General features: G+C 38.7%; 1 protein-coding gene across 1 annotated transcript; it reads right to left on the reverse strand.

Annotated features, from left to right (window-relative positions):
- Positions 1 to 1560: 1560 nt before the first annotated feature.
- On the reverse strand, positions 1561 to 14868 carry g2e3 (G2/M-phase specific E3 ubiquitin protein ligase). Its single transcript, XM_085440704.1, has 17 exons — positions 14721 to 14868; positions 13126 to 13200; positions 12695 to 12792; positions 12166 to 12267; positions 11366 to 11490; positions 9199 to 9367; positions 8278 to 8384; positions 8039 to 8155; positions 6903 to 7027; positions 6626 to 6719; positions 6383 to 6553; positions 6140 to 6294; positions 5859 to 6043; positions 5590 to 5762; positions 4424 to 4463; positions 4007 to 4178; positions 1561 to 3815 (listed from the first exon to the last, which is right to left on the reverse strand). The coding sequence occupies exons 2-17, from the start codon at positions 13181 to 13183 to the stop codon at positions 3517 to 3519; spliced, it is 2190 nt and encodes a 729-aa protein (XP_085296830.1). The 5' UTR covers positions 13184 to 13200; positions 14721 to 14868; the 3' UTR covers positions 1561 to 3516.
- Positions 14869 to 16734: the final 1866 nt, after the last annotated feature.

Below are 16734 nucleotides of genomic sequence, written 5' to 3' on the forward strand. Positions count from 1 at the left end.
TATGTTCCTATTTTCTTTAGAAGACCCAAATGCCATGTTTCAATACTATACTCCTATGGTAGCCAGCGTTTCAAATGCAGGTTTGACAGGTTTGTGAGTGTACACTTTATCCGAAACCTAGTGAGGGTTTACTCATGTTCAACACTGGGTGGCTGTAGCTCAGGAGGTAGAGCAGGGCATCTACTGATCGGAAGGTTAGTGGTTTGACCCCTCTCTCCTCTAGTCAGCGTGTGGAGACTTCAAATGTAGTTAGGAAGCACTCAGTTTAGAAAAAGTGTGTGAATGTGGCATGTTGTATAGAGCACTTTGAGTAATATGTGAGGGTAGAGAAGTGCTATATGAGAATCAGTCCATTCACTGTCTGAACAGAGTTTTGTCATGGTATTTTTGCACTATTATGTATGTTCCAGCACATGTTGTTATTACATGGCTTGATTAAGGACATCTGGGGCCAGAGCTGAAACTGTTCTGGGCCAGCACAGGGCCAGCAGTGTGTCTGCAACTGGCCTTGTGCTGGCCCATGTGTGGGCCACCTCTGGCAAACCAGATCTGGGCCACCAAAGGGCCGTCATTCTTCGCGGTAGGTGGGCCATATGTAAGCATATTGTGTGGGCCAGATCCGGGCCATACCAATTTTTCTTTGTGGGTATCTGCCACATTACCTCCTGGTGGAGATTCATTACATATCAAACTCAGGACCTGGTGTGGGTCTGACCGCCATCACAGTATTTATTCGCAGACTGGTGAAAGAGTATATGAGTTGAAAAGTTTCATGGAGACTGCAGATTTAGTCACCTTTGTTCACTCGTGTCCGGTTTATTTAAGAAGGCCCTGGTCATACAAGTAGATGTAAGAATGATACACAAGTGCCATTTCTTTTCACCTTGTAATGCTTTTAAACCCTTAAAACCGTATTCCAAAACACGATGCTGTGGGCAGCAATCAGCACTTCAATCAAAATAAACACCCTGAATGATTGCATATGAAAGCAGTTAAAAAATACCTGAAATTTCTAAAACTAACAATAATTCAAAAACTAATATTACTAGTCCAAAACTGCCTTAGAATATTACTGTTGTTCATGCTATGGAAGAATGGCTGCCTAACACCAGTTTAAACTTCAAATGACATTAGCAGCATAAGGACCCAGTTTGAATTTACAGACACAAAAATACGATATCATCAGAATGAATCAACAACAGTTTTTTGAACTCTACAAACAGAAACTGCAGTTTGCCCTCAGCATGACAAACATTTGCCTATACACAAACACTTAAACCAAATGAAATTAACACATTTTACACATCTAAACTATAGCTTACATATTTATGAACTGCCTTGATAAACGAGCAAGTCTTAATCTAACTGTGCGCTGCTTCACCCTCCACAGCAAGTGGAAAACCAAATTTGCTATAAGGACGGCACAATTTATTTCATCACAAAATGCACTGCTGTTGTTGGGTTCGTTTTGAGAAAAAGCCAATGTGTTAAGAAGTTGAAGTAAAAAAAAAGAAAAAAAAAAGAAAAAATGCTGCCCTATCACAAAGAGCACCACAACCAGACAGTAAATGCTTTTTATTATGTGTGATAAACAGGACACTAAGGTAAAAAGTTGCAGGAAAGCCACAGTTCTCCTTATTTGGCAAAGCTCCAGCTAACATTTCTTCTTCTGCAGCTTTCTGGGCATCTTATTTAAATGAAAATTAGCTTTTTTTGAAGCTATAGGCCAAAATTATGAATGAAATTGAAATGACAATGTAGTTTCAATTTAATGAGCGTAAAAGTTTGTACATTTCTACTTTCTTCTACAAGTCCTGTTGTAAAGTTACAGCAGTGCAAAATATGCCACTGACAAATGTATTCAGATTCTCATACAGAAATGAAATGTTAAGTGTTATGCTTGATCCTAATCTGCTGCCAACTCTGTTTACATTGCTAGCTTAATAGCTGACACAACACAGAAAAAAAAATCTGTTTATCACTGAGAATATTAAATCAGTAAAGTTAATTTCACTTCCGAAACATCATTTAATGTCAACACATAGACCCCTTGTTTGTTTACATTTGGATAAAATATAATGATTACAGAGTTTTTTTTTTAATCTTTATATCTGCAAATATGAACAAAGTACAAGGAAAGCAAGGACAGCTCGTTAAAAGAGGTTTTTGAAAAATATGTACAGTAAAGTATGACTGAACTAAAAGTCAAGGTTACAAAATCAGCACCGTATCACAAAAGATGTTGAGATTACATAACAGAAAGTGACGACGGTTGAAGACCTTTTAATGCTAAATGGATTCCAAGGACAATTCCAGGATGAGGGGCTACGTTTTGGCCATCAATGTTTTCTGTCTCTAAAATGCCCCCCTCCCCCCCCAAAAAAAATCTCCCCACACTTCCAAACCCAGAAAAACAACACATGAGGCAGGATTAATCATTAGGCAACTACAAACAATATGTACAAAATCCTCAATCACCATAAGCATAAATGTATTTAAGATATACTGGGATACAATCAAAAGAGAGACAAGCTCTATGGAGAGACAAGCATTAAAAATGAACTGAAGCCTATTTGGTCAAATGTGTTATTGTAAAAGAAACATAGATAAAAACAAACAAACAACAACAATAATGCACCACTCTCATGACTCAGAATGTGTTTGCAAGGTTGTAATAACAGAGATACGATAGTAGCTTCACTTCAGGTAACTACAGCCTTCAAGAAGTGTTTTAATATTGAAGTCTAGCTTTTTCGAAAGGACAAAATTTCAATGTACCCAAACACCCGTCGCTGACAGCTTCAAGTCAGGACTGATCCACGGATGCTGCCGTCAAGATCAAACTATTTGTGAGGCGTTTAACAGCTTGGATCCTCAGCAGGAACCTTTGAGCTTGGAGCAGAGCGCCACAAGAAGGAAAGGGTTTGTGGTTCAATTCATATTCCGTGCTTGTTTAAGCAGTTAAGTAAATAGATAAAAGGATGGATATTTGCATCTAGATTTACATCTTCAAAAGAACATACAGAACATTCTTTCTTCTTATCAGCCAACTCCAAGAAGCCTATTGACAGGAATCGCCTAGTGCTTGTGAGTTTGCACTCTTCCAAGCTTGTGAAGGCATGCTGCGCTAGCATTCTACTAAAGAATATTATACATATGTCAGAAAAAAGAAGAGTATTACGTAACACTGTCGGTCCTCTAGGTATACAACACCAGCTAACTCAGTATAAATGATATAGAAAACACTAAGGTCTACACATTAATACCGTGTCATGGTATCTGTAAACAATACCACTCAACCAGCTACGATACTGAAAGTTTTTCTTGCTGAAGCAAATAGTGATTTCTTTAACAAAACATCAAAAAACCTTGTTCATTATGTTTTAAATGCGTACATTGCCCAAATTTCTCTCTGTCAATCACAAAGAAACCCCTTGGAAAAAAACAAAAAAACAATCAGAGTTTATCTTCAAACACAGATCCCAAACCAGACCAGAGCCAACCCCACCTACTTCTTTAACCATCTGAGGGGAGAAGGTGCACATGGTGGCTGATGGCCTGCTCCATGGAGCTTTTAAAAGCCTGGTAGGAGGAAGTGACGGGTAGGAGGAGGTGTTTGGACTCAGGCTCACTCTGAGGGAAGAGTCCCTCATCCCTCCAGTCCACACCTCTCCCTTCTTTGAATCCTAATGGGGAGGGTGTGAGAGGATGGAGGAAGGAGATGGAGGGAGAAGAGACGGCACTGACAGCTTGTTGCTTGGCACTTCCTGTGGCAAAGCGAAGGAGGTCCTGAAGGGAGATGGAGCTCCTTCCAACTGAGGAAAAACAGAAAGGGAGTATAAACATTTTAGAGCATAAATATTATCATCATCATTTCTGTGGGACACTTTGGGAAAACGTATCAACACATAAAACAGAGAGTTAGAAAAGGACCCACTACCACTTTTATCCATCCTAATGCAATATTTTTTATTTATAATAATAAAAAATAGGATTAACATTTCACCTTCACACTCAAGCAGGAAGTGCCTCCAGAAGGTGACAACGGGCGTCTCTCGTTTCAATTTTTCCTCCTGCTCAGAGAAGTTGATGGTGAAGAGCTGACCAATCTTCTGAGCTGTGAGATGATCACCAGCTTCGCAGAAAACTCCACAGAAGACAGATGGGAAGAGCTGAACCTGATCATAGTACAATGTAATTAGAGTTTTTAGCTTCACTTTTCTTCATTTCAACTTCTGAATACTTTATCTTGATGTTTAATAACATTAATTGCTGCTTTTTATATTAATCAGTCCAGTTTAAGTCACTTAGTCTTTGTTTTCCCATCAAATATTCCCATTTGTGTTAACAGGGTTACAAACAGCTCTGAGACATTTTTGAACTGATTTAGAAAAGGGTAAATTTCTTTTCAAACTTCAGTCACCTGATCAAAGACACCCAAAGTCTGTAGACCTTCCCGAAACCTGAGGATGAAAATAAGCAAAGTAAACACTGAAAATACAAGAAAGACCAAGGAAAACAGGAGAGTTATCACCACAATCATTACAATGGAAAAAGCATATCTTAAAAAATACAAAATAAGACACCTAAAGAAGATCAGCAGGTGCTGTTATAAGGAAGTGTTGTTTAATTTGGTTTCTTTTACTATTAGGACTACAATTAGTAACTAGGATGCACCAATCCAGGCTTTTCCCGTTCTAATATGCTACGATGTCTTGGTTTTATGCATCTGCTGATACCAAGTACTGATCTCATAACTGTGTTAAATTAATAACTGGATTTTCCACTGTGAGGATGAGACTAGTAATCTTTGTGTGTACGGCAACATCAGTTTCCACTTAAGCATTGCTTCCCCAACTCATTTAGTATTTATTCATAAAATAACAAATGACTAAGATCAATAACACTCAGGACCTTCTTGCCTGTGAGTAAAAGTGCGAACTATTGCACCACCATCTGCCCAGAGTTGTATGTAACAAAGTTTAATATATAAATGGAAAATAATATTTGTGTGTTACTGTAGAGATGGATGGATTAGGATTCTCCTTAATGAGAGTAGGTCTGATTGAGGTCACATTCAAAGAATAGGTTTAATTACATTTAATGACTTAAAGCAGTACACCTCTGATGACCATAGTGGTAATATTTTTGTAAATTAGAAAAGGAGAATTATATTTTGACAAGCTTTTGTTGTTTTCTTTGTTTTCTTTATTTATATTCAGTGATGGAGTTTTAGCTGTCCATAAAGAAAACCGGGGTCATTTTATACTCTGCGTCTTATATTCAGAACAACGGTCTAAATAACATAAGCACCAGTTCAAGCCACAGCAGCCCTTTCTCCTCTAGGATAAAGCACACGGGGTCCTGGCATGCTTACGCTGACTTTGCTGGAGAATTACCTTCACTTTTCTTACACGGGAGCGATTAAACATCACACGGGCCATGCACTAGGGTGCTGCTATAACTATTTAAGACTGATTTCATACACATTTATGGGCACCTCTATTAGGTGACATTCAGAAAAGATCAGGACTGCAGTGCATGCAGGAAAACAGCCATCTACTGTACTTCCATGTTTATTTATCTTACCTCTGCAGTGGCAGCTGCATCCTGGTGATTATGGTGAAGCTCACCAAATCCTCCACCAGAGCCTCTCTCTCCTTCAGGCTGCTGATTGGTCGATTACAGCCAGCTAGTTCCAGGTACTCCCAGCTGACTGCCATGACTTCTTTTAGCTCTTCTAAAGACTCTGCCTCTGTGATCTGAAATGATTCGATCTCTATTTTAAAACTACCTATAATTTTATTTTATACGTTTTTAGCCACTGTGCCTTCCATGAAAGTTTGTCTTGTTCTTACCTTGGTGACCTGGTGGGTGAAGTGTGTGTCAGGGGTCATATGTGTGACATTGAGGGGACGGTTGGCTGGGTAGTTGAATAGACACTGATAGAGAGCACGCGAGAAGAAGCCAACAGGTGGACCACCATGGACCAGAGAGAGGGCCAGCAGGCAGCCGACATCAAAATAAAGGTCCTCACGCAGAGCTGAATAACATACACAGTCAGTGTCTTTGTTCAAATTTTTCATTTACATACAACTGCATAATGGCTTTATAACACAAAAATAAGCTTTGGAAGTACCCCCTGAGTCCAGCGCCAAGTTTTTGGATCCATCTGGGCCCTCGAACACTACACACTCCTGTATCTGCTGCATCAGCAGCTTCAGGAAGTACTCCTTGGCTGTGTCACTGTCCCAGAGGTTGTTGGGAAGGGGAGTCTGATCTATGTCTTTGAACCTGGACAAATAACATCCCACAGTAAAGAAGACAAATAGCAAAAAGTCTAAACAACAAGCACAACTCAGGAAAGCTTTTCGCCACTGACCTGACAGACAGGGTTTGTGTGGGGTCAAAATCAGCCCTCCTGACTAAGTCGAGACCAGCTGACAGAGCCTGGTCCCCGATCACCTCCACCTGGACACTTGGGGGATGAAGCTGAGGGACCAAAGACTGCAGGAGCTCTTCAGGCGATCCAGATCTTTCGGGTAAAGATGGTCTAAGAGACAGAGAGTGACAATTAAGAACAAATCCTGCATCCTCGATGAGGTACTGGCAGGTTAACTTGTACCTTTTACAGCTGATGGAGGAGTGAACTGAAGGCCTGTGGCGTTTGGACAGCAGACTTCTCCTCGGACCTCCCTGAGGAGACCTAACAAGGGAGGCTGGAGAACAAGGTAACACGGTTCAGAGTGTTTAGTCATCTCTCCATCAATTTATAAAGCAAAGAGGAGGCAGAGCTGAGTGACATGTTGTCTCAGACGTTGTCAAATATGAAAAAAAATGGAAAAGGTAGGATTAGCCAGTGTTTTACAAACATGGAACCAGCCATCATTAACCACCCATACCTTTCCCATCTGTCGCTTGTGTGCAGTCAGTGCAGGCCCAGTCTTTAGTGTCCAACTTTAGTCCCGAACATTTCCTGTGAGTCCCTCTAGAGCCACACAGTCGGCAGCGGATCACCTCAAACCATCTGAGAAACACAAAAACAGAATTATAAAGTGATTCCCATAATATTTCCTAATCTCTAGATGACGAAAGCCAGAGAAATATCACTAATGATTATGCTTCACACAGCTGAGGAAACTAAGATCTGCTCCGCTGAGACAACAGCACTGAATTTTTTTATTCCACTCATTTTATTGCTACACTTTGCCAGTCTTGATGCCTTACATAATGTAAAGCACAGCATTAGCACACAAACAGCTGCCCCTGTGCTAATGTGGTTCTGTTGTTTAAAGGATTTTAAGTTTTTTTTTTAACAGTAACTAATGTCTTTATTTGATAAACAGCAGTTATAAATATAGATCCTTAGACGCAACTTTACTTCTTGACTATTTTTCCTGTTGGCTCTAAACAATTTTACAACATTTTTAATGTTCTATAAGAAATAACGTATGACCTTAAAACAAATACTTTTTTGTACTTAGTTTTTATTCTTTTCTTGTTTCTTAATCTCAGACTGTTAAACACCACTTAAAGGAGCAAATCTGAACTGTCTCCAATAAGTCTGAACATTAATTGAATGGAAAAACTATTGAAATCTGATGGATTTCAATAGTTTCTCCACTTATGTACTGATATTAACCTTAAGAAACTCTGCTAACTTAAGAGTCTGTATTTCTTTAATTCAAATAGGCCAAACTTTATTAATGTAATAACGCTTGCTGAACAGTGACATTCATAGACACCTCACCCTCATCTACCGGAACTTCAACACTATACAGTCCATTACATACAGTCCATTCATATTGCTATTCCTTTTGCACATTATTCAAACTGCTGACCGCTGTATATTTGACATATATGTATAAACACGCACGCACACACACACACACACACATATATATGCATATATATTTGGAATACATATTAGTAATGTGCATACATTACTAATATACAGAAAATGTTGTTTTTACAAGCATCCTTAGATACGAAAGATACAAATCTGTAAACTAATGAAAGAAAAATATAAATGCCATACCCGCTCTTGGCAGAGTGTGTACAACCATTGTTGCAGAGGCAGGTGAGAGCGTCACAGCGTTTGTAAACCTCCAACAGTTCTGCATATGCATTTGCCTCCAACTCCCACGAGGCATCTCTGCAGGAAGCCCAGACAAAGGGTTCAGGTGGGGGGGCAAAAAACAAAAACAAACCAAAGCAAATAACAGTTTTTCCTGGACAAACAAGTGCTGAAACGCTGCAGATATAATTTAAGGTTACCTCTCTGGGATGTATATTCCCATTCTGAGCATTTCCTCCTGGAAGTTTTCCTTGTTGTTACACAGGGTACATCTAAAGAAGAACAGGCCTGCACTGTGGGCCTGACGCTAACACACAGACACACGCCAATAAAAATACACAGAAATACAAAAAGTTACACATGCATTGTACTTTTTATATACAGTGGTCCCTTGCTATAACGCGGTTCACCTTTCGGGGCCTTGCTGTTTCGCAGATTTTTTTTGAGCAATTTTCCATACAGCGCATTGTGTTCTGCATCCTGATTGGCTGTAGAACATTGTCAATCAATCTTGTGCAGTGTCTCCTGTACAGTACAGAATGCATTCAGCTTGTCAAATTTACACGTCGACGAAACATTTTACACTGTCCAAGGCAGCCGCGGGTGCCTTTGGTTTCATTCTATAATACTGGACTTATTTTTCTACGAAGGTTTGAACTTTGAGAGTGTTTAAACAAAAGATACAAGTATGAAAATGTTCATGCCTGTCTGAGAAAAATGTATAAAGCGTGTAGTGAGGGATTTTACAGCCTTAAAACATCTATAATAATTGTAAAAAATTAAGTTTGCTACTTCGTGGATTTCACATTTTTGGAATGTAACTCCCACAATAAACAAGGGACCACTGTAACATGGAGTGTAAAAAATGAATTTAATCTTCTCAAACTGAATGGACACAGTTTGGTGGTAGAACTGCAGATAATCAATTCAGCAGAGTCCAGTATGCAGGACAGCCATATAAACCATTAAAAAAAATGCAGGACCACATATTCAGGGAATATTTCAAAACATTCAGCTCCCATGAAAGCAAAGTCGAGCTGCATTTCCTGTAAACCTTTCTAAATAGTACTAAATAGCCAACCCAACATATAAAATCAGGGCTCTCTGCACACTCATGGTACCTGCACACAGTCTCTGTGGAACCAGCTGGTATGGCAGGATGGACACTTGAGGATGGAGTAAGACAAAACGGGATCAATAGAGTCCAGACAGATGGAGCAGGATCGAGGCAGACTGATGTCTAACCCAGTACACAGAGACTGGGAGGGACTATGATCTGGACAGTAAGATCTGGACACACAGACAGAGGGGCAGTTACTATCTTTTATATTTACAGTATTATAGTTTAGCAGTTTTATGCAGCTGCAGCTTGGAAGAGTTTTGCAATTTCTCTGCAATTTGGTGCATATACTTTTTAAAAGGAACCAACACTATTGAAGCTGAACTTTGACAGCATTTTACAGCAGTTTATTTAAGTTTTAAGAATTTAAGTTTTAAATTCTATGATAGTTTGGACATTTTTGTAATTCAGTTTTCAGTAGAATTAGATTCTTTTTGTGGCAGAAACTGTTTTTTATGGGTTCACAAAGAAGAGGTACATCTACTTCTTAATTTTTTCTTTACAGATACATCACTCCCAAAGTACTTGGTGATAAATGAATAACAGTTTCACCTGCCTCTCTGACAGACTCCACTCTTAAATCACATCTGTGGATCTGCTGCAGCAACAGAGTAAGGATTACCACTTCTAGATGCAGACTGAGATGGTGTAGCTGGAGTAGGTCTAACCATAGAACTGATGAGGCAACAAAGTAATAGGCCAAGAAAATAAATGGTGTGTTCTCCAAAGAAAGATCCACGATGTACTATCAGCTTCAAAGAAATAATAGCACAGGAGGAGACCCACCGAGAGCTGAAACTAAGCAATACTGGAAGAACATTTTGGAGAAAGAGCCAAGTGCCTGGTGGAACTCAGAGCAGACCATAGCTTTCTAGAACAAGAGCCAGTCAACAGCCAGTCAAAGACAGACATCCAACAATGAGTCTCTGGAATGAAGAGCTGTACACCATGAAGACCTGACACGAGCCATGCCTACTGGCTGAAGAAGCTAAATGCACTCCATGACCACCTTGCAACAAAAATAAATGGGCTGCTAACAGCAAATACTCATTCATCCAGCCTCTCCACATCATGACAAGATGAGTAGGCACTGGAAATAACACCAGAAGACATTCCCAGTGTGGTCAAATGGTTTCATAGAGGCGAGGTGATTCGAACTAAAGGGATGGAGCCACCAGAAGTCAGACTAAAAGATATACTGGACAACCAAAGTACCTAGGTGTCCCACAGGGTAAAGGAAAAATGATAAAGATGCCTGAATGTCAACAAGTCAAATACCTTCAGAAGGTAAGACAGGTGCTCCATCATTGAGGCTCTGTGAGCAATGGAAAGAGGAAGGGCAGAGATTAGTGAGTGTCAGACCCACAATCTAAGAAGATGACCCCCGAAGATGAGCTGAGATCAGTAATCAGGAGCATTAAATGGCCTAAATGACCTGTATTTATATAGCACTTTACTAGTCCCTATGGACCCCAAAGCGCTTTACATTTCCAGTCATCCACCCATTCACACACACATTCACACACTGGTGATGGCAAGCTACATTGTAGCCACAGCCACCCTGGGGCGCACTGACAGAGGCGAGGCTGCCGGACACTGGCGCCACCGGGCCCTCTGACCACCACCATTAGCAGCTATAACCCCAAAACTGGAAGAGTGGCTCCTGCAGATTCCCAGCACAACATCAGATGATTCTGTCCAGAAGAGAGCAGTCCTACAAAAAGCTAAGTTACTGCCCAGAACCCTATATGTACCTTAGCACACAAAGTAACTTGCTTTTGGTCAGTTGTTTCTTTGCTGTAACAATGTTTGTTGGCAATAAATTTTATACCACTGGAAAGTCTGTTTATTTTCTCTTAAATGTTGCCACATTTGTAAGCAAAATGCATTTGTGGATTAAGCAGTAGAGATGAGAATGTGGGTTGCATCCATGACAAATCTTAGTATGTTGCCCTAGTACGTTTGTCATACTAGGGCGACATAGAAAGAAACTAACACCCATGCATGTAAAGCCTATGTGTGGCAAACACTGAAAAATCAGCTTGTGTATATCTTTTATGACTACCGTTTGGCCACAGCAGGAGTATTTCATGTTAGCAAACAGTGCTTTATGCCTTTAACCAACCTACAAATACAATTAAAGAATTTAATGTGTTGTCAGCACTCACGGGAAGAGTCCAGTGAACTGGGAGACAAACATTTGCTTCCTCCCACAGGGGAAGTGAACCATCTTCCTACAGCTCCTGACATTACAGCCGACACATGCTCCCTTCTTCTTACAGCCAAAACATGTCTGAGACACATATACAGCACACAAGGAAACAGTAAATACAAACAGGCCCGCACACTTCAATCACAAATCACACCTAGAGGATTTGCTGTTGACCAAATGTAGAAGGGTGTTGGGATCTTATTTGTTGTATTTGCTCTACAGTATCTCACAAAAGTGAGCACACCCCTCACCTTTTAAGAAATATTTTATTATAATTTTTCAAGGGACAACACTGAAGATATGACACTTTGATATAATATAACAGTATAAATTTGATGTCTAAACTGCTGGCAACAAAGACGAGTACGCCCTTAAATGAAAATGTCCAAATTGTGTCCAACGTGTCAATATTTTTTGTGGCCACCATTTTTTCCCCTGTGCCGGCAGCCCCAAACCGTGACATTCCCACCACCATGCTTGACTGTAGGCAAGACACATCTGTCTTTGTGCTCCTCACCTGGTTGCCACCACACATGCTTAATATCATCTGAACCAAATAAGTTCATCTTGGTCTCATCACACCACAGGACGTAATTCCAGTAGTCCATGTCTTTAGTCTGCTTGTCTTTAGCAAACTGTTTGTGGGCTTTCTTGTGCCATGCAGACCCATTGTATGCAGTGTGAGGGGTGTACTCACTTTTGTGAGATACTGTAGAGCTCTTAATATATGCAAGGTAATAATATTGAACTGCTCACCAGTCGAGCTGACCGGCGGGCCTCCTGTTTGATGTCCTCCACCAGGAAACCGAAGATGCCTTCGTCTTCCTCTCCTCGCTGATAAACTCCACAAGATGTTAGCTGAGACAAACACATGCTTACAATATTATTAAGACACACTCTTAACAAACAGACCCTTTTAAAGCATTTTTAATCTAAGAAAATACATCATTGTCACTTTATTTGTGGGACAGAAAAATACAAACCATGAGCCCTCTTGTTCTGTGGTGACTGTGCTCCCTCCTCTAATATTTACCACCAAATAAATTCACTTAAATCATAATGAGGTCATAGAATAAATCATTTCCTTCTTTGTTTGCTTCTTTTATTTATTTATTTTTATATTCGATTGATTGTGACTTGGTTTGTACAAGTCTTTCAGAAAGAATATTTTTAATGCTATAACTGTTGGTCAGGCACTTGTAAAGCAAGTCTCAATAAAATATGCTTGAAGGCTGAAAAATACATATTCCTGTGAAAACAGAAATACTTGCAGGCGTTGTCTTACCAAGCAGAAGTAGTGGACAGAGAGTTTATGTTCTTTGAGTGTGACTTTCTCCCCAAACATGGCTGGGTCATCATCACTGCACCTACACAAAGCACAGCCTGCAGATACACACAAAATATGCAAACCTTCATTCAACTAAAAAAGCTTTCTCAAGGCCCCAAAAGACATCATCATAAACACTCATTAAGGTTTTAACGTATGTAAGGAGAAATGTGAAGATATAGCTTTAGTTGCTGATTTTCTTTTTTTAACAGTAAGAGCACTATATCTAAAACCACAGCGACAACACAACAGAGCTGAAAAGTCAAGCCTAACACACAACACACAATGGCTGGAATTAGCAGTCAAAAGGTGGTTTAAATACACATTTGTCAACAAAAAAAACAGCAGCAGGAGATATTGACTTCCAACTGTGTGTGAAAGTCACTCACACTCCTCCTGGACACTGTTTGTGTGTGTCTCCTGCGACCTCCTTGCCTTTTTCTTCATGTTTGTGTGAATCAACCCTGCAGGAAAATGAAAGACCACATTTACTGAGCTTTTACAAACACTGTCATCACAACATGCTCACTACACAACGCAGTGGGTTATTGAACAAATGCTTCCAACCTGACCATATTTGACTTCCCTGAAAAGAATTCCAGGTTGACGATAAACTCCTAAGCTTTCCCATTTTTACTAGTTTTTTCATAAAAATGATTTGGAATGAATCTAGAGACATATTCTAGCCCCAAATACCTGTCACTGTACGGTCATTAAACTGAAAGTGAAGCTAAAGTTCAACATAAAATTTAGAGCTCAAATTTGTTTAAGCTCTAAGAGTAAGGCCTGCACCACTTGCACATATGCAGATATTTCAAGCAAAGTCATTATGATATTACAAAAATTACATTATATAACAAGAACAATTTGACTTATCACAAAATATAGTTTTTTAATTAAACAAATAAGAGTAGAAAGTTAAAAGAAAACTCCCCCTCAGCGTAAACTTTAACAATAAAATACATTTAGAATGTCTGAGGATTGAAGAGACAACACTATTTATTTTAACGTAATGTATCCTTTAGCATTCATGGTGCCTTTACGGATGTAATAGCTTAAAAAACAAACAAGCCTCCTTTCAGGTGCTTTCGTGCTCTTTCTTTGTTACCTGGGAGGACATGCCTACAGTTGCTCCTACATTTCCAAAAAATATGTCACGTTTTTATTAGTCAGGCAAAAGGACTGTTTTATCCATTTCACTTCAGCAACCATCCTGGTGTCAACTCCAGGCAATTATTTAGGCAGAAACAATGCTCTTAAATTATTTAGGCAGCCTTTCAGATTAATCTGCATTTTTCATTTTTTATTCAGCCTGTTTGAAGCTTCTTCTTTTTTTTTTTTTAAATACATATGGTTAAAATACTAATTGAATTGAACAAGCGTATATTTTTTAGCAAAAATAATATTTTCTTTTGATTTTATTTACATTTTACAAAGAGGTCTCACTTTATTAGAAACAAAGTTGTATACCGGAAGTCACTGACGGCCTCTCATAAGGTTAATCGAGCCTGAAAGTCTTACAGTGATGTCTCGTTTTGTTTTGTTACACACACACACCGAAAAAAACCCAAAAACACATAATAATATCAGCTAAATAAAAATAAAAAACAACAACAATAAAAAAGTAATCTTTATGCCTGGAAAGATTCTTCTTTTGATATTTCCTTAACTACAACTAATATTAGTATTTAACTATAAAAGCATTCAAATTATTTTCTGTGGCAGCTCTAAAAGCTTCCGTTGTGCTAAGATCGACAGCTCTCTCTGTTAGACCTACAGTCGACCAAATGTTCCTAACATGATGCCTAACATTGCGTTATAGCTACTCCATTATACTCCTATCTGTAAACATTTAGTCGGAAAAATACATTAAGTGCAAGAAGGAAAAGGAGTTTGAACACGTTCAGCTGAGACGCTGACATCAAAGAAAGGCTCGGTTTCAAACGCAACCTAAACACTACAAAATGTTTCTCCGGTGACCTACTTTACATTCAGGGGCGAAGAGTGTTAGTTTGCGTCCATTTTCCTGTCGTTTTTTGAAGGCTTACTCCCAATGCTTTTGTTTATTTCCGACTAACACCGTCGAGTTTTTAAATTTCCCTCTTTCAAAACAAAAGAACCTTATTTCCGCTTCCGCCTCTTCTTCGTTTGCTTTAGAGGATTTTTCGCACTAGGTTCTCATTTGCCTACATGCGCGCCCCCTGATGGTTGGTGTTGATAATGCTCTCAATAATATTAAATATCTCAACAGATGGTGAAAAACTAAGATATGTGGAGGAAATAAATCCTGATTAAAAACAGTGTCTCCATAATATATACACAAACTACATTTTTAAGGTAGGTAAAGTTTTCAGAATTTTATTAAAATGAAACTTTGGTAATCATGATACACACTTGGTATTTCAAAATTAACATGAGTTAAAGGTTATGACTTTGACACAGGATCTCATTATTTGGACTTTTGAATAACAACAACAACAACAACAACAAAAATAATAATAATAATAATAATAATAATATGGTTCTTAGCAGGCCTTAAAATTAGGTAAATGCAGCCTCAGATGAACTACAAAACATGACATAATACACAGTGTTATTATTTATTAATAAACACTAAGCAAATATGCAGAAACAGTTTGTGAAAAAGCAAGTAAGTTAATAAGATTCAGTAACTTAAGGAACCACCTCTGCCAGTAATAAGTCACTTGAAGGTTGAAGATTTTTTGTCCAATTTTCTCCCACATCACTTGTGGGGGAATTTTAGTCAACTTTTCTTTAAAAAAATGTTGCTTCAATTCATTGATGTTTACAGATATTCCTTTATGAATAGCTCTCTTAATAACTCACTACAGTATTTCAGTCTGGTTGATGTCTGGACTTTCACTGGCTGCAACACCGTGATATTTTTTTCTTTTTAGATTTGCTACTGTGCTTGGTCTAACTTTGCTACTGCATGATCCACTGAAAGGAAAGGTGTACACCCTTTTAAACTATACAATACCAGGAGCATCCAAAAAATAAATATCTCTAAAATGACCATTTCTGTTTTGGCCCTTGGCTATTTTAACTTCCAGCAATTTAATCCTTATAGAACACATATGCTGCGGTGGTTTTTCAATAATAGTGGGTGCTACAGGACAACATCTCCCTATAACAACAGCTCTATTTTCACATTATCATTCAAAAACTGTATTTACACAGTTTATCTTTGTTTATTACCATTATTATTAATAGTAGTAATAGTAGAAGTAATTTATGATCTGAAACATTTAAATGCGACAAATATTTTTAAAAAACTAACAAATCAAGAAGTAGGCAAATATTTTTTCATGGCACTATTTAACATATATTGTTGCACTTGTCTCACTTTCTTCGCTGTCCTAAGTTACTTTCCACCACTAAAGGACAGTTTAGTGGTGGAAAGTAACTTAGTATATTTACTTGATTACTGTCCTTTGAGTTTTTTTACTTCACAATAGTTTGATTGAAGTAACCGTATGTTGGCTTTTGCTACTTATCATTATACTTCTACTAATATATGTTACTGCATTATTACAGATTAAGCTTAAATTCATTAGAACCATCTCCTGTTGCTTTACTAAAGGAATAGAAACATTAATGAATCAGTATTATGATCTAATCGCTACTCTCATTTATATAAGTCTGCATAATGAGCACTTTTAGTTCAAGTTAAACCTTCCGTACTATTCCATCCGTGGCTTAATTAGGCTACAGTTAGTTTTTACTTACTTTCATGTCATACATCTGTATGAGGGCCTAAAAAACTATCCATGTGTTTAATGTCTGCACCGGATTTGTTTGTGAGCAAATATTCAGTTTTGCCGCTAGATGTGGCGAAAGCACTCCCGTGCTGTTGCTGAGCCTCCCGTGGTACCCTGTCAGAACATTCTTGAAACGTCCCCGTATGTGCGTTGTGTGTGTGTGTGTGTGTGTGTGTGTGTGTGTGTGTGTGTGTGTGTGTGTGAGAGAGAGAGTCT

This window comes from Copadichromis virginalis, linkage group LG19 (assembly GCF_057382275.1).
Source record: "Copadichromis virginalis isolate Kocher_CV1m ecotype Utaka linkage group LG19, C_Virginalis_male_GT1.1, whole genome shotgun sequence".
Taxonomy (NCBI): Eukaryota; Metazoa; Chordata; class Actinopteri; order Cichliformes; family Cichlidae; genus Copadichromis; species Copadichromis virginalis.

Coding starts and splice junctions, on each gene's coding strand:
- g2e3 (XM_085440704.1), bottom strand. CDS start 13,183: ATGAAGAAAAAGGCAAGGAGGTCGCAGGAGACACACACAAACAGTGTC. Junction 12,793..13,125: donor AAACAGTGTCCAGGAGGAGT/GTGAGTGACTTT, acceptor GTGTATCTGCAG/GCTGTGCTTTGTGTAGGTGC. Junction 6,044..6,139: donor CTTGGCGCTGGACTCAGGGG/GTACTTCCAAAG, acceptor TATGTTATTCAG/CTCTGCGTGAGGACCTTTAT.